The sequence below is a fragment of the Mercenaria mercenaria genome, chromosome 11 (genome assembly GCF_021730395.1).
Source record: "Mercenaria mercenaria strain notata chromosome 11, MADL_Memer_1, whole genome shotgun sequence".
Classification (NCBI taxonomy): Eukaryota; Metazoa; Mollusca; class Bivalvia; order Venerida; family Veneridae; genus Mercenaria; species Mercenaria mercenaria.
Window position 1 is genome coordinate 21,661,347 of NC_069371.1, and position 15,025 is coordinate 21,676,371.

Here is a 15,025-nt window from a genome sequence, read left to right on the forward strand (position 1 = left end):
CAACTCTAATACCCTCCATTGCCAATAGTTAACATTTTGATTGTACTACTACTACTGGTGCCGCTACTTCTATTGCTATTACTACATGTACTTGTTCTACTACTACTACTACTTGTTCTACTACTACTACAACTGCTACTACTGATACTACTATACCTGCTTCCACTAATACGTCTAAATACCTGCTGCTGTTGTTGCTGTATTCGTCTGCTGCTGCTGCTACTGCAACTGCCACTACCACTGCCACTACTGCTACTACTACTACTACTACTACTACTTCTGCTACTACTTTCTATTGTTGCCGCTACCGTACTTTACTGCCACTGCTAAGTATTGCAACTTCTATTAATACTAAGTTCTATGCTAGCAGTTTCTTGTGCAGTTTTCTTCTGAAGAATTACCTCATACCGAAGTTTGCAGGGATTATTGACACTGGTGTGTTTTGTGAACGTATTGTGAATTGTTATTTTCCTGAAAAAAAATGTATACACCAAGATACAGCGTCTAGAAATAGAATTCCTTTTCCCGTTGCGGAATGCTCTGATTTCTGTGTCAAGTGATGGTATGTGGGGCTAATGGTCAAACGGAAGGACGGACGGACGGACGGACAAGGGCAAATCTATATGCCCCCCAACCCCCTCCCCCGAGTGGGGGCATAAAATGCAGCAATTAGGCTTTAGATACATGAGTTATCACTAAATTTGACCAAATGACCGAGGGTCGTTTTTTTTAATGGGAGTCAATATTCTTCGTGAGATTCAGTTTACTTCACGTGGGGGAGTCATAGTACTATGATCTGGAGGTCATAATACTAGGACCGGGGGTCACTTTCTATAGAATAATAACCGGGGGTCGAAATACTTCATTACACCTGCACCAGGGAAAGGTATCCGAGGGAAAAGAAAGCAAGACTATCACATTTCTTTTCTTAAACTTTAGTGAGTGTTCTGTATGTTCTTTATACATTTATTTACTCATCAGAAACATACTCTAGTAAGTCATGTATAGTAGGCATACCAGAAAAGTCAATCACTTTCATACGAACTGTCTCCAAAAGATCCTACAGATTACAGAGCATACGAAAAGACAAGATCCTAAGGCACTGTAGTCTTAGCCAAAGTTGATGTCCCAATGTGCTTTCATTACATTTTGTGTACCTCCACAGGGCCAAGATGGTAAGTTGGCCTTACAGACAGAGGCCTCCAAAAATATTAATGACGGACTATCTGAAGAAAAGCATTCCATGTGCGACCAGGCACGTTTATTAAAGCTTCTTTGAAATGTTGAGCATATACGTAAGATTCAGGGATTCTTTCGCAAAAGAACGGTCATTGTCTATGTCATCCTAGCAAACCGCAATTCCCATTAGCGGTGGTGTCACAGAACGCGAGAAGGTCCATTTGCGGTAAGGAATTGAGCTGCTAGAATGTTAAAGAGCTTCGGACACATGTGCTGTTCAATCTGCTCTTGTGTGTTGTGAATGCTTATGAGGTTTCTGTTAAAGTCATGATCCACGTCTGTACCAATTCAACGTGTTCCTTGTCTATCGTTGAGCTCGACTGAGAGAAAAAATGTATTATTTTATCATCATCAACACTGTCATTGATTTTAAAAGCTGTACGCTATTAAATGAAGCCTCGGATCGAATAGCAGATGAAAACTATATTTAGAGCATGGTGAAGTGTTTACGTAGTTGAACTGTCCGGAAGTGTAGCCCCTAGATTCCTATTCCAGATGCATAGGGTATGGCAAGTAGACGATACTGTTTTGCAAACTGATACTGTTTTATATGCTGTTTAACTTTTATGTAAAACGCAGCTTTCTTTATATAATCTGATGATTCCGTTTCGATTCAAATATGCATCTACTAAACCTTACTAAGAACACTGTTTTACGATTTCGATTGCCGGAGTCTGAGTTTTACTTTACAGATAGCAAAAATGAGATGCAAGTTTTACAATTAACCAAATGTTCATGTGTTCAAAGATAAACTGTCAGAAATATGTATTTGGTAGCTTTTGTCTTATTTATAACACTGCTAAAGGGGTTAGCTAAATATGTGTTTTATATATATATTTGCTACTGCAATGTACATTCGATATCAATACTGCGAATGTTTTTTTCTTCTGTTTTTGAAAGATGTTTCTCTATGTAACCGTGCAGAATTTAATCAGGAATAGACTGTCTCACAACTATTTCATATCTATCCGCGGTACAATGTAGTTCAATGCGGAATAATTTACTACCTCTGACGTCATTATCGTTACTAACCTGAAAATTTGGCTTACTCTATCATCACCTTTGAGGCAGCCATTGACTTGATCACAAACTTACAAGTACTCATGCCCTGTACAAATAGTTCAACGTACTTTGAATATATACCAATGGCGCAGTAATTTACTACGAATAACTATCCGCGGCATGCCTTTACTTAACAGCTTTATACTTTACAGGGGGTTTGAATGCATAACTATATATATATCACCAAATCGCAGTATCATATTTATGATATGGTTAGCCGAATCAAATCCTGTATATATTGGGTTTCTAACTATCAAAGCGCTGTTAGCGCTTGTGTCATATTAATAATGGATACTCATCATACGTATACAAACATAAATCACCTTATATCAGTACTGTACTATCGGTAATTTGATTTTTTTTTTAATCTACAGATCTATCTAAATCTATTTTTGTAATCTTAGTATGTCCTTATATTCTTTATTGCATCCTTTATTGATACTGTTTTCATTGTTATGTAAATATACATTTTTTCGACCCAGTATTGCATCAAGGTGCTATGTGTATATGTAAGCAGAATGCTTGTAGCTCCTTGATGCTGCAAAAGGGAGGTTTTACTCCGCTTTATAATGCCCCTACATAGAATAAATTTAGAAAATATAAAGCAATACATCAGTCATATTTTACAAATGTATCTCGTGTGAAATTTCATGTTTGAAACCTAGACTGCATAAGTTTTTAATGCGGTAATAATTTTAATGCTCCATCAACTGTATCGGATAGGAGGTAAAGATTGGAGTAACACTAATGCAGGAAGTGTCTATTCATATCTCGTGTTAAGTCTACCGGATTTTTGTCTAGTTGCGGATTTTGTGGTAAAAATGTGCTCGTGTTACAGCAGTGTATATCTATATTCAAGATCTGTCTTTTGTGATATTTTACCGAACCGTCAGCGGACCTTTTCTGTTGTGAAATCTGCTCAAGCAGCGGCCGTAATCGGATGTTTTGGAGGTTCCACTGGTGTATTACTTCAATAGAGAAAAAGCTGTAAATATAGAACAGGAACCACGGCTTGATATTTTTCAACTGGTTACTAGTATATAATAAGTATGGGTCGTTCCATCACAAAACTTGTATTTGTGATAAAAATCAAAATTGAGATAACAAAATATTCATGAAGAACATTATTTTACTTTCATTTTAGAAAAATTTAAGAAACTTTGTTGTTCTGGTTGGACTTAAAGAATCAAGAAAATGTGAATATCTAAAATTAGAAAAAAGAAGTTGAGATCTTTTTTCCAGAATTTATTTTAACTTTAAATACCGGTATGTTTGAAACTGTCTAGAAATAATGATGATATAATATGCATTTTAACTAAAATACATGACAAAATATATCTAAAATGGGAAGACCAGGTTAATTTCTGATAACACACGAAATCGTGATACAATTATATTTCATAAAGCTTATTCTTTAAATATATAATTGAGCCGCACCATGAGAAAACCAACAAAGTGCATTTGCGACCAGCATGGATCCAGACCAGCCTGCACATCCGCGCAGTCTGGTCAGGATCCATTCTGTTCGCTTTCAAGACCTATTGCAATTAAAGAAACTGGATGTGCAGGCTGATCTGGACCCATGCTGGTCGCAAATGTACTTTGTTGGTTTTCTCAGTACCTAATCCTGATGAAACAATTGTGAAAAAATGATTTGAAATTATATTTGAATTCTTTTGGCACTGTCAATGTATAAACATCACGTGACTAAGAAGGTTAGTTCTTCACAAGGGTCAACGTGAGTCTCGTGCCTTAATCTCTATCTTGACGAAAACAAGTTGTTCAAATGTTGTAAACACTACGCAGAGAAAAATATCATTTTCACCTATTGAAAAAAAAATGTAATTTTATGTACAAAATCTGTACAACATGCGTAATATTTCGAAATAGATTTCACACAACGACCATTTTATATCATCACAGCGATAAAAGCTAATGTTAAAGGGAATTAGTCATACAATAAGAATACAAAAATATTATAAAGATGAAACGAATGTTAATATGGTATTAAGGCCAGACAAAGCTGTGAATATATTACATTTAGATACATATCCGTATTCTTTGTTATCTAAACAATTGAAATATCAAGGAGTTGAACTTTCGCCCGAAAGGAATTGATCAAGGTCTAAAAGGAGATGAACCTCAATAAAAAGGAGCTGAGCATACCTCAGAAAGGAGTGGAATATTAATCAGAAATGGGTTAAGCATTCATGTTCAACTCCAGCCTGGAGAATGTTTACAATGGATGAACGTCAGCTCATTTCTGACGAATATTGAACTTCTTTCTATTAATAGTTTATCTCGTTTCTAACGAAAGTTCAACTAGTTTCTAGCAAATGTCTACATACTTTTTGGTCGACTCCTAACAAAGTTCCATCACATTTCTGTCATTCAATGTGAGTCGGCTGATGTTTTGTTTATTTGCGTTCCTTGCTTAGGATTTTATTAAGATTTTTATAAAGAAAGATCAAAACTGCCCTCTAGGGCTTCCATAGTATGAAAAAGCAGACAATGTCATGAAACAAGAGCGAGATTTGTTCATGAATTACTACGGTTTGTTAAAGGTATTAGTAAAGAAGGAAACGCTCGCTGTACGATGACAATCGACATAGCGATAGAAGTTTCTCAGAGCACCTCTGCTGGTGGGGGAACTAGGCTCAGTTCTGCTACTGAGATGGAACTTGATCGATACACAGAGCCCGTATCTCCGACAGCTGCAGTGGAAAACAAAATAGAAATGGAAATGAAGCAGCAACAGGACAGTGAAAGAGCAGTACAAACTGATGAATCTCGTGTTGATGAAGGTCTACCAATAGACAAAGGGTGGGCTTGGGTAGTACTCGCAGGTGAGCAATTTATACTAGTGGCTTTATGTTCTATTTGCGTTCATTGAATTTAGGTGTTTATTTAACCGCAAGTTGCCGAGATTTTCTATTACAACATTTAATAATGGTTCTTGTAACAAATATTCGTTTAATAGATTTGCTAAGTCTTACAGTTGCTATACTTGACATACACTTAGAGTCAAACGCTGGACTGTCTAGATCTTCTAATTTAATCTAGAATATACGGAAAAAAAATGATTAATGAATGATAGGTACATGTAAATTGTTCATTCATGTTATCATTTTGTCCCATTTCCAAACAGCTTTTACACACACCTTGACAATATCTACAAATACTTTTTCTTGTCTTTTTTATGATTTGTTAAAGCCAATAGTTAAAACTTCAGCATAACGCAATTTTCTAGAAATACAATCCACACTCTTTATAAACATTCTTTATAAAAATGAACAATTAAATGGAAACTTACTATCACCTTAAAATTTATTAAGAACGTATTCGTTTTAAAATCTTCTCTATTAAACATTTAAAAATAACTGCACATTTTACAGCGTTAGGATGAATGACTTTGAATGTTCGAATATTCAAATTAATTTGTAGTGAAATGTATATAATGTGAACTTTGTCTAGTTACAAAATTCTTCTTGTTTAAATATAAAAAATTCATCGTATACTTCGAAACTTAGTTCATCTAGTCAATATAACATTAACCTTTAGCCTGCTGGCGGCGAGTGATTCTGCCTTTGCGACTAGTGCAGAGCAAGATCAGCCTGCACATCCGTGCAGGCTGATCATGGTCTGCACTGTTCGCTATTCAGTCAGTAAATTTTCAGTGAACATCCCTTCAAATAATAAATGGTATTGCCCATATTGAATGACGGACCAGTCCATTTTAGAAATTTAGCAGTCTAAGGGTTAACACTTGATAAGCATTCGTTTTTAAAATACAAAATGTACTAGGTTATTTTGTCACGTAGTACTACCGGCTAGCTGTTAATGCTTTACACCGCGGTTTACGTTTTTTCATACTAAACAGTTTTATAGGCATAGTAACATGCTCATTTCGTGTAGATAAGAAGTTTCTATTATGATGGAACCAGAAACTTTTATAACACTTCTGTTCAATAACTGATATTAATAATTTCTAAAGAGATACAGTGGCTAATTGTGGACGAAAAATCAAAATCATTTATATCATTGTAAAAATTTCATTTCTCAAATCTTACTGACATGGATAGTTACAATAAATACATGGTTTGTTACTCTGTTAATTTACAATTTAGAATTTACATGCTTCTGCTAACCTGACCAAAGTATGCAAGGTTAGGATAACACCAAAGAATTGCTACGAAATGTCACATTGCACGTTTCATTTTGGATGTTATTCATCTTTACGAGGGTCACGGTTAGATAATTACAGTTTGATGATCAGATTGTTGATCGGACAAGTTGCAATATGTTTTCGCGACCTCACATTAATAGTCATACAGAGAAAGTATTAAGCATGACTATGCGATTCAGCAAATCTGATTAATTGTTTAAATCGCTTGATGTACATCCCCAACTAGATAAACTAAATTAGCATTACTAAAGTTAACATTCCTTACCAATGATTTTTGCTCCTTTTCTCAAAAAGTAGGTGTAATACAATGTCTTTTAGGCCAGCGTGTCTTTCCAAAAAGAAGAATGTAGCTGTTGCAATGCATTGATATAGATGTTGTTTCTTGGTATCTAAAACTGGTAAAGAAAAAACTATGGCTATTTGTTTTGTAGTATGGTTGAAAAATTGCAAACTAGTACGGCATAGCTTCCAAAAGGAAAGCATGATGATCTATATAATCCGTATATATATATATACTAGGTTACGTTGTATATATATAAACCGTTGATTTTGAAATATAGGCAACGTTTTAAACACCATAGTAAATCATAAAAACGACAACCAAATATTCCATTTGAAACAAAATGAAAAGATGCACTTTTTGTGAACATGTTATTAACTGATAACATAAAACAGACGGAACACTTCGTGCGCAAATTATATTTTGCTTGTCTTAAAGAGGTGGACCAATGGAAATAAAGAATGAATTCGAGCTATTCTGTGGGAAAATGAAATATTCTTTTAAAAACTGATTTCTGAATATACGTTATGTATAAAGTAAGCAAGGATGCTTGCAAACATTATACAAATAAAATGCTGTATTTCTTTACATTTGTATCTTTATTTTCAGGAGCAGCCTTTTGTTTTACATTATTTGGGGGAATAAAAAAGAATTTTGGCCTCTTCTTCGTGGCAATCCAAGATAGGTTTGGATCCAGCGCCTCTCTAACATCAGTGGTGGTCACCATTCAAAGGTTGCTTTATAGCTTTATATGTAAGAATGTACATTTAGTGTGATCAATTTATCTGTATAAACATTTTTTTCACGTAGAAAATAAATAACGTTGAGACACTTATTTCGTAATTAAATGCAAATAATTTCGTGTAAGTGAATACATTGTTATGTGTTATTACAAACGCCTAACACAACGGCTAACAAACTATAATTCTATATACATATATATTTGACTAGTGTGGTTAAGGTGGAATACCAACACAATAAACTTCTTGTAGTAGCTGGAATGTTTGTGTTAACAATAATGTTAACATACCATATAAGAAGCTGGAGCCATGGACCGGGTACGAAGCAGACCGTGTTAAGATTTGAACTCCACTTTTGACCGTGGTGCTAAAGGCTGGTCTTGTGTGTAAAGTGTAGTCTTCGTATAAGGAATGTGCCAATTAATGTCAAAACATTCTGAAGGATGACATTGTTATGGATGAAATATGCCTTTCTACCATTCAAGTATAACAGACTGTCGCACTCTGGATATCGTCTTTTCACCACTTATGTATATTCCAAATTTCAAGTCAACAGCTTGATTAATTTTACGTTGTGCTCAGCAAATTTGACAGAAATACTTGACATTTGTGATCGATTTGTCATTTTAACCCGGTCCATGCGCTCTGCACACATCGTCATCCACCGATATTCAAAGACATTTCACGCTATGCTCCGGACACGAAACTTATGGGAAAATTTTGACATTTGTACTCAGTTTGTGACATTGACTTCATTTTTTTTATATTGACCCGTTTTATGCGTTCTGCACATATCCTTATCACTACCTATTTATATGCCAGATTTAAAGGCAATACCTTGAAAGTTATGATCCGGGCATGAACTACGACTTAGAGATTTTACCTTTTTGTAACACTGACCTCTTACTTAAAGCCCGGTTCATGTGCTCTACACATTATCTTAATACACCCGATCTTATGATCACTTGTGTGTATGCTAAATGTGAAGTCAGTACCTTGAATGGCTCTTGAGCTATGCCCCGATCGTGAAATTCGACTGAGAAATTTTACCTTTTTGTGTCCTTGACCTCTGACTTTTAGCCCGGTTCATGTGCTCACATCTTATTACACCCAGTAGTATGATCATTTATCGATATGCCAAATGTGAAGTCTATACCTTGAATGGCTCTTACGTTACGCTCCGGACAAGAAAAACGACTGACAGATTTGACAATATTTTGACCTTTACCTTTGACTACTAGCCCATATATGCGCTCAGCGCATCAGCGCCTCGCAACCTACTTATATGCCAAGTTTAAAGTCAATACTTTGAATGGTTATTAAGATATGTTCCGGTCATGAAATAAGACTGAGAGATTTTACCTCTTTTGACTTTTAGCCTGGTTAGTGTGCTTTGGGCAACATCTTATTGCATTCTGCCTTAGTGCGTAATTTAAAGTCCATATTAAGTTATACTCTGGACATAAAAATGGAGGACAAATTTGATATTTGAATTCAATCTGTGACCTTGAAATTTTACCTAAACGGCCCTATTCATATCCTATGCACTTGTTTTATATATAGATACATGTGTGCCAAATGTGAAGTCAATACCGTAATTGCTCTGATGTTACGATCCGGACATGAAAATACAACTGACAGATTTGACAATGTATCTTGACCTTTGACTACTAGCCCAATTCATGCACTCAGCTTATCGCCTTATTACAACCTACATATTTCTAAAAGTGACTGACTGACTGACCCAGTTCATGCGTACTGCACATCTACTCTTCGCCATCTACTTATGTGCTAAGTTGGAAGTTACAAGTTTGAATGGTTAAGTTATGCCCCGGACATTAAATATGACGAACAGACGGACAGACGCACGCGACATACGAACTACGTCCATTTTCCTAATACGGGCGAATAATAACGATTACAAGAATGATTCAGCAAGGATGCCATGACAAATAAATGTATTTATGTATACATTGCATATCACATCAAGCGTAAATAAATTATACACTGAGCATGTTTCCAATATGTATACCTATAAGAATTTCACATATTTATTGTAGCACTTATCACTATGACTGTTGGAATGAAGTTCATGTCCAACCGGATGGCTGTGATGTTAGGAGCTATGATTCTAACAATATCCTACATAATATCAGCATTCGCAACAGATGTACGGATGCTCTTTGTATCATTAGGATTTCTGGAAGGTAAATATATTTTCATCTTTTTATTTGTTTTATTTCTACCTAGACTTATAAGATGAAATCAATCATTAGGCTAAATCTATATTGAAGGACTATCTATCCGATTCAATGATGCACTGAGGATACCAAACCCAGTGTTCCACATAAAATGTCCAGTAATTGGACTACCCATTCTACTAGTCCTAAATGTAGAATGATACCAAGCATAGTAATCGATGTTATAAAATTTAAAAAAAAGAAAAACCAAGGGTCGCCAAACACAACATAAATGAAACTGTTGCAGGCTCTGTTTGATTTGGCCTGTTCATAGACCGTAGTGGAGATGCAAGCGACCGTCCACGCCGTTGAGCAGAACATAGTACTAAAATATCATTAAGAGATACCCGCAGATGTATTAATTCGGTGATGCATATTGAATATATTCAGTGATATACAGAGTGCAATTCCATGAAAAGCGTCGTAAAATAATGGGGTTGACTTGAACGGGAACTAAACAAACTTTGAATTAGACAGATAATTTGAGGTTATGGAGCCGGCATATTACAGAAACTGCCAAAAGACAAAATTGAAAAGCAATCAACGTATCCAAGGGGTAATTAAACAATACCCAAAGCTATTGGAATCACCCAGGCCGAAATGTTCAAGCTGATACCTTAAACAGTACACTTAAACAATATTATTATTATTATTATACCAGATTTATAAAGCGCCCTTTTCATGATAAACACGTTCAAAGGCGCTTTACGTATACTGCAGCCACACAGGGCGCGAAATCATCCTCTACTAGTACAGACACAGAGCGTTCTGACCAGAGGGACAGAGTGAGATATAGGGCTCCCCCAGAACAGACAGAGAGAACTTTTCAGATACAGACGTGTCCGGCTAACTTATCCTAGCTCTTTTCGAATAGACAGTCTGGTTCTTTAACGTGCCCGGTGTATAGCACCGATACACGCAAAGCCGTCTTTCCTGGGAAGAACAGTACGGGCCTTTAGTTAGGTGGGAGACACTCAAGAGCATCTCAGAAGTTTCCAGTGCCTGGACCGGGATTCGAACCCCGGACCTCTGGATTGACAGCAAGCGTGTTACCACTAGACCACCGGCCCACCTATGAATGTCGTGCTGAACGATCTGACAAGATCGAAATATAACAGCTGTGACTGAAAGTACGGGTAGATTTTGCACGACCGCTACTAGGCATGAACAACCCTGATGTGAAAAAAGTGGAAAACCACAGGTCTCCCAACACGACATAAATGAAAATGTTGCAGTCTCTGTTTAATTGAGCCTGCTTATGGACTTTAGTGGAAATGTGAGCAACCCTCCACGCCCTCTAGTCCCGGTTCGGGCAAAACTCAACATTTACACATGTTACAAGTACCAAAGTATAAAAATTAGACACTCGTATTCATACGGCGTGCACATTGAACCTTTACCGATACTCAGTTAAAGTTCAATTAAATGAAGAGCAATGCAAGACCCCAAATTAAAAAAATGGGTTTGTTTTAAACGTGAAAACAATAAATATAACTGGAACAATTTAGAGAGGGGAGCCGTGGTTATGGAGCCTGCATATCACAGAAACTGCTAAAAGACAACATTAAAAAGCAAGCAGCATTTTCGATTAAAAAGTTAGTATTGGAACCACCCAAGCCGAAATTTCCAAGCTGAAAATTAAACAGTACACAAACACAACAAGACTGTTATGCTATACGGTCTGAGGAGACTGAAATATAACAGCTCGGGTCGAAAGTAAGAAAGTACGGGGAGTAGCGTGAAGATGAGCTTCTAACTAAATTGTCCTAATAACGCAGCTGGAATACACAGAACTGTATTCAATGCCATAAAAACATGTAGGTTAGCTTTCTAGCCCATTTGTCCTGATGATGCAGCTGAAATACTAAAAACTGTATTCTATGTCAAAAAGGAATGTAAGTGAGCTGATTAGACCCATTATCCTAATAATGCCCCTAGAATACCAAGGACTGTATTTCGCGTCATAATGGCATGTAACTGAACTATCTAGCCAATATGTTGTCTTGATGCATCAAAAATACCGATGTAGCTAGACTAGTGCTTATCATAAAGGTGATGACACTGTCTAGCTTTTAAAAGTTACTCAATAACTCATGATGCGAGGATAGGTGTAATACGAGACCGACTAGCAAAGTATTTACTGTCGCGTACGACAGGCCAGTTAACATAGTATTTGTCCGCCATGTAGTTGTGTCGCGAGAACGTATTTAGTGCTAACATATTAGTTATTGTTATGACTTGCATCGGTCAATGTAACAATCGGCGTTATGTTATGTCACAAGTACAGCTAGCAAAGTGGTAGGTATCGCTATGTAGTTATATAGAGACTATCGAACTTTGAAGTTATCGTCATAAAGAGTTATCGTGAGGGTACTATTTTTCGAGAATCCTGACAATAATATCTCTTTTTTTATGTTAAGTGGGACTGTCCTGGTCATAATTCCTTTATTAAGGTGTATGGAGGCATTCTGTCGACATTTTTGTATAAAGTAGCGTTATTATGTAATATCGTTCTTTCATGCAGTACGAATACTGTGAGATGTATTGATATTGTTATATGTTGGCATGTTAGAAAAATATGAAACTTTGTTGTTTTTTTATATATTTTTTACTAGCCAAGCATGCAGCTGTTACCAGTTACTAAATGTAGCTTCAACGAAACTGAAGTGCACTGCCCCATACTGTCTGATAATTGTCCTTATTCTGTGTCTTAAGGCTATATCTGGTGTGTTAATCATACGTGTCATCAACATGCCGGTATTAAAGCTAACCATAAAGACATCTTCTCAAATTTAGAAACCGGGGGTATCTAGCCCAATTGGTTTACAGATACGTTGACAAAATAACTAAAAATACTTTTCCTCAAATTTTCAGGAATAGGAAGAGCTTTGCTTCATCCCACAGTGATGGTCTCTCTTGTAGAATATTTCAACAAAAGGCGCGGACTGGCTAATGGTTTGGCTTTTAGTGGAGCTAGTTTTGGAGGCTTGATCTTCGCTCCAGTTTTTGCCGAGTTGTTTGAAAAATTAGGTTATTCCGGAACATTTTTAATAGTGGCTGGTATGACATTAACTTTTCTGGTGACAGGTGCTTTAATAAAACCTTTAAGGTCGTTCAAAAGACAAACTTCAATAAACATGGAAACAAATGAAAAAAAAGAAGGTGATGATGATAAAGATGATGATGATGATAATAGCACTAAGAAGGGATCTGTTACTGAAAATCAGGAAACTTCTTTTAAAAATTCAGAAGACACAACTGACATCCTGAAACTATCGTTTCTTAGTAAAATAAAGACAACATTTGATATGACTTTGTTCAAAACTTTTGTATTTCCGGTGTTTTTGCTAATGGCATCCATGTTAGCGACAACATCTGATCTACTTCAAGTGTTTTTGGCGCCATTATCTAACGATCTCGGCCTGACTGCTGATCAAATTGGGATACTGATGACAGTTGTGCGTGGCGCTGGCTTGTTGTCTAGATTTTTGTGCGGTATATTTGCTGACAGAGAATTTTTCAACCTGACTACGCTCTTAGCTGTTGTATCAACGATTGCTGGACTAACTGCACATTGTGCCAGTTTCTTCACAAGTTTCTCTTTGCTCGTGGTTATGGCAATACTGTTAGGTAAACTCTTTAATAAAACGTATTATAACTAACTGTAAACAACAGCAAACTATAAAAGTTGTATGACGTATAAAGTTTTATATTTTGAATGTTACCAATTCCAGGCCCTGTAGAGCGTGCCGAATATAGGCAATATTAAGAAATAGTTAGCTCTGTGAAAATAAACATATTCGTTTTTTCCCAACGAAATCGGAACGAATTGTCCGTAACAGTTGAAAATCCTAAATAGAACAGGTACATTTTAGTCACATAAATGGAAATATTTTTAAGGTGAAAAGTTTAAAACATTTTTCTGCTATGTAGGAAGCAAACACAAACTGTAACACTAAAACCATTTTTACTGATCTAGCTTTTTCTGTGCCTAAGCAACAGATCGTATTATTACAAAATGCCATGTATCAGAAGTATTTCATCTTTTCGTCTATATTTCAAGTTTGTGTGAAAAATGAGAACAATCGCACTTTTTCCCATTAACTTAAATAAAAAAAACGAAAAAAAAAAGACAAAGAACGAAACAAAACAAAATAACCCCCCTACAAAAAGAAAAAAAAAACAAAAAAAAAACCACACACACAAACAAACAAAACGCTTAATGTGCAGACGATATGTGCGAATATTCCTCTCGGATGCCACATATCAGCCGATCGCGACGGCTTTGATAATCAACAACAGCTTCTGTTAAATACATTTGTTTGTCTTATCTTTAGAACTAAATTTCAGAAATATGTTAGGTAATGAAACATGTATTTTATCAAAGCTTTCGGAAAAGCTATTACTTCTGTCTCTCGTTTTTGAGACGAAATTGAAAAACGTTGCCATTGGTCTGTTGGCATCTGGCAACACGTCACAAATCGTCCCCGCTAAAATAGTTTTGACTGTATACTGTTAGCGATACATATTGTTTACGAAATCTGCGACATATATAATCGTTCTGAATGTCTATTGCAGGTCTAACATGTGAGATTTACCACTCTATGTATTTAGTGGTACTAGTTGATTATTTAACACGTTCGAAGGCGAAAAGCTGCATGGGGTTTACAACGCTGTGTCACGGTGTTGCAGTCGCTTCTACATATCCTCTTGTTGGTAATGACATATCATTTTATTCGTCTACAACACTATATTATATTGATTTCAAATGACACGTTTTAATGTTCAAAATTAAAACTAGACTTAATTTATTCATACATGTAACAGTCAAACCTGTATGTAAAGACCACCCTTGAGAAATGAAAACGCTGTGCCTTTTGTCACGTGATCTCTCAACATAGGTAAATTTACACTGTTTATAGTCAACCTTGAAGAGAAAATAGTAGCTTTTGTAAGGAGGTTGTATTGTTCTGGCTTTAATTCAGAGCTGATCTGTAATAGAGGTTTTAGTGTGTATGGAAATAAAAAAAAAATGTGATTTTTGTAAATAAATGTATCAAATAGTCGTCACAGATATATTTACAACGGCCTTCAAATTAATCGTGAGTAGTAAAGGATGTTACTACTATCGTGTGCCCTTACTCGGCAATAGAAGAGGGTCTGATCCGTTTAACCAGCCAAAAAGGTCATGAAATGAAGATAAATATTTTGAAAGTACTTAAGGTTTAAGCTGAAGGTAGTGAAAAAAATACACTTAACCTTTTGGGTAAAAGTGTTA

General features: G+C 35.9%; 1 protein-coding gene across 1 annotated transcript; it reads left to right on the top strand.

Annotated features, from left to right (window-relative positions):
- The first annotated feature begins 4,897 nt into the window (after positions 1-4,897).
- LOC123530805 (monocarboxylate transporter 12-B-like) lies at positions 4,898-13,516 on the top strand. The gene is made up of 4 exons (XM_045311578.2): positions 4,898-5,147; positions 9,568-9,714; positions 12,622-12,807; positions 13,482-13,516. The coding sequence occupies exons 1-4, from the start codon at positions 4,898-4,900 to the stop codon at positions 13,514-13,516; spliced, it is 618 nt and encodes a 205-aa protein (XP_045167513.2).
- The last annotated feature ends 1,509 nt before the right edge of the window (positions 13,517-15,025 follow it).

What these genes read in the sequence shown, in the direction of transcription:
- LOC123530805 (XM_045311578.2), top strand. Translation starts at nt 4,898, where the DNA reads ATGACAATCGACATAGCGATAGAAGTTTCTCAGAGCACCTCTGCTGGT. An exon ending in ATCATTAGGATTTCTGGAAG is followed by an intron (nt 9,715 to 12,621) that starts GTAAATATATTT and finishes TCAAATTTTCAG; the next exon opens with GAATAGGAAGAGCTTTGCTT. An exon ending in AACATTTTTAATAGTGGCTG is followed by an intron (nt 12,808 to 13,481) that starts GTATGACATTAA and finishes TACCAATTCCAG; the next exon opens with GCCCTGTAGAGCGTGCCGAA.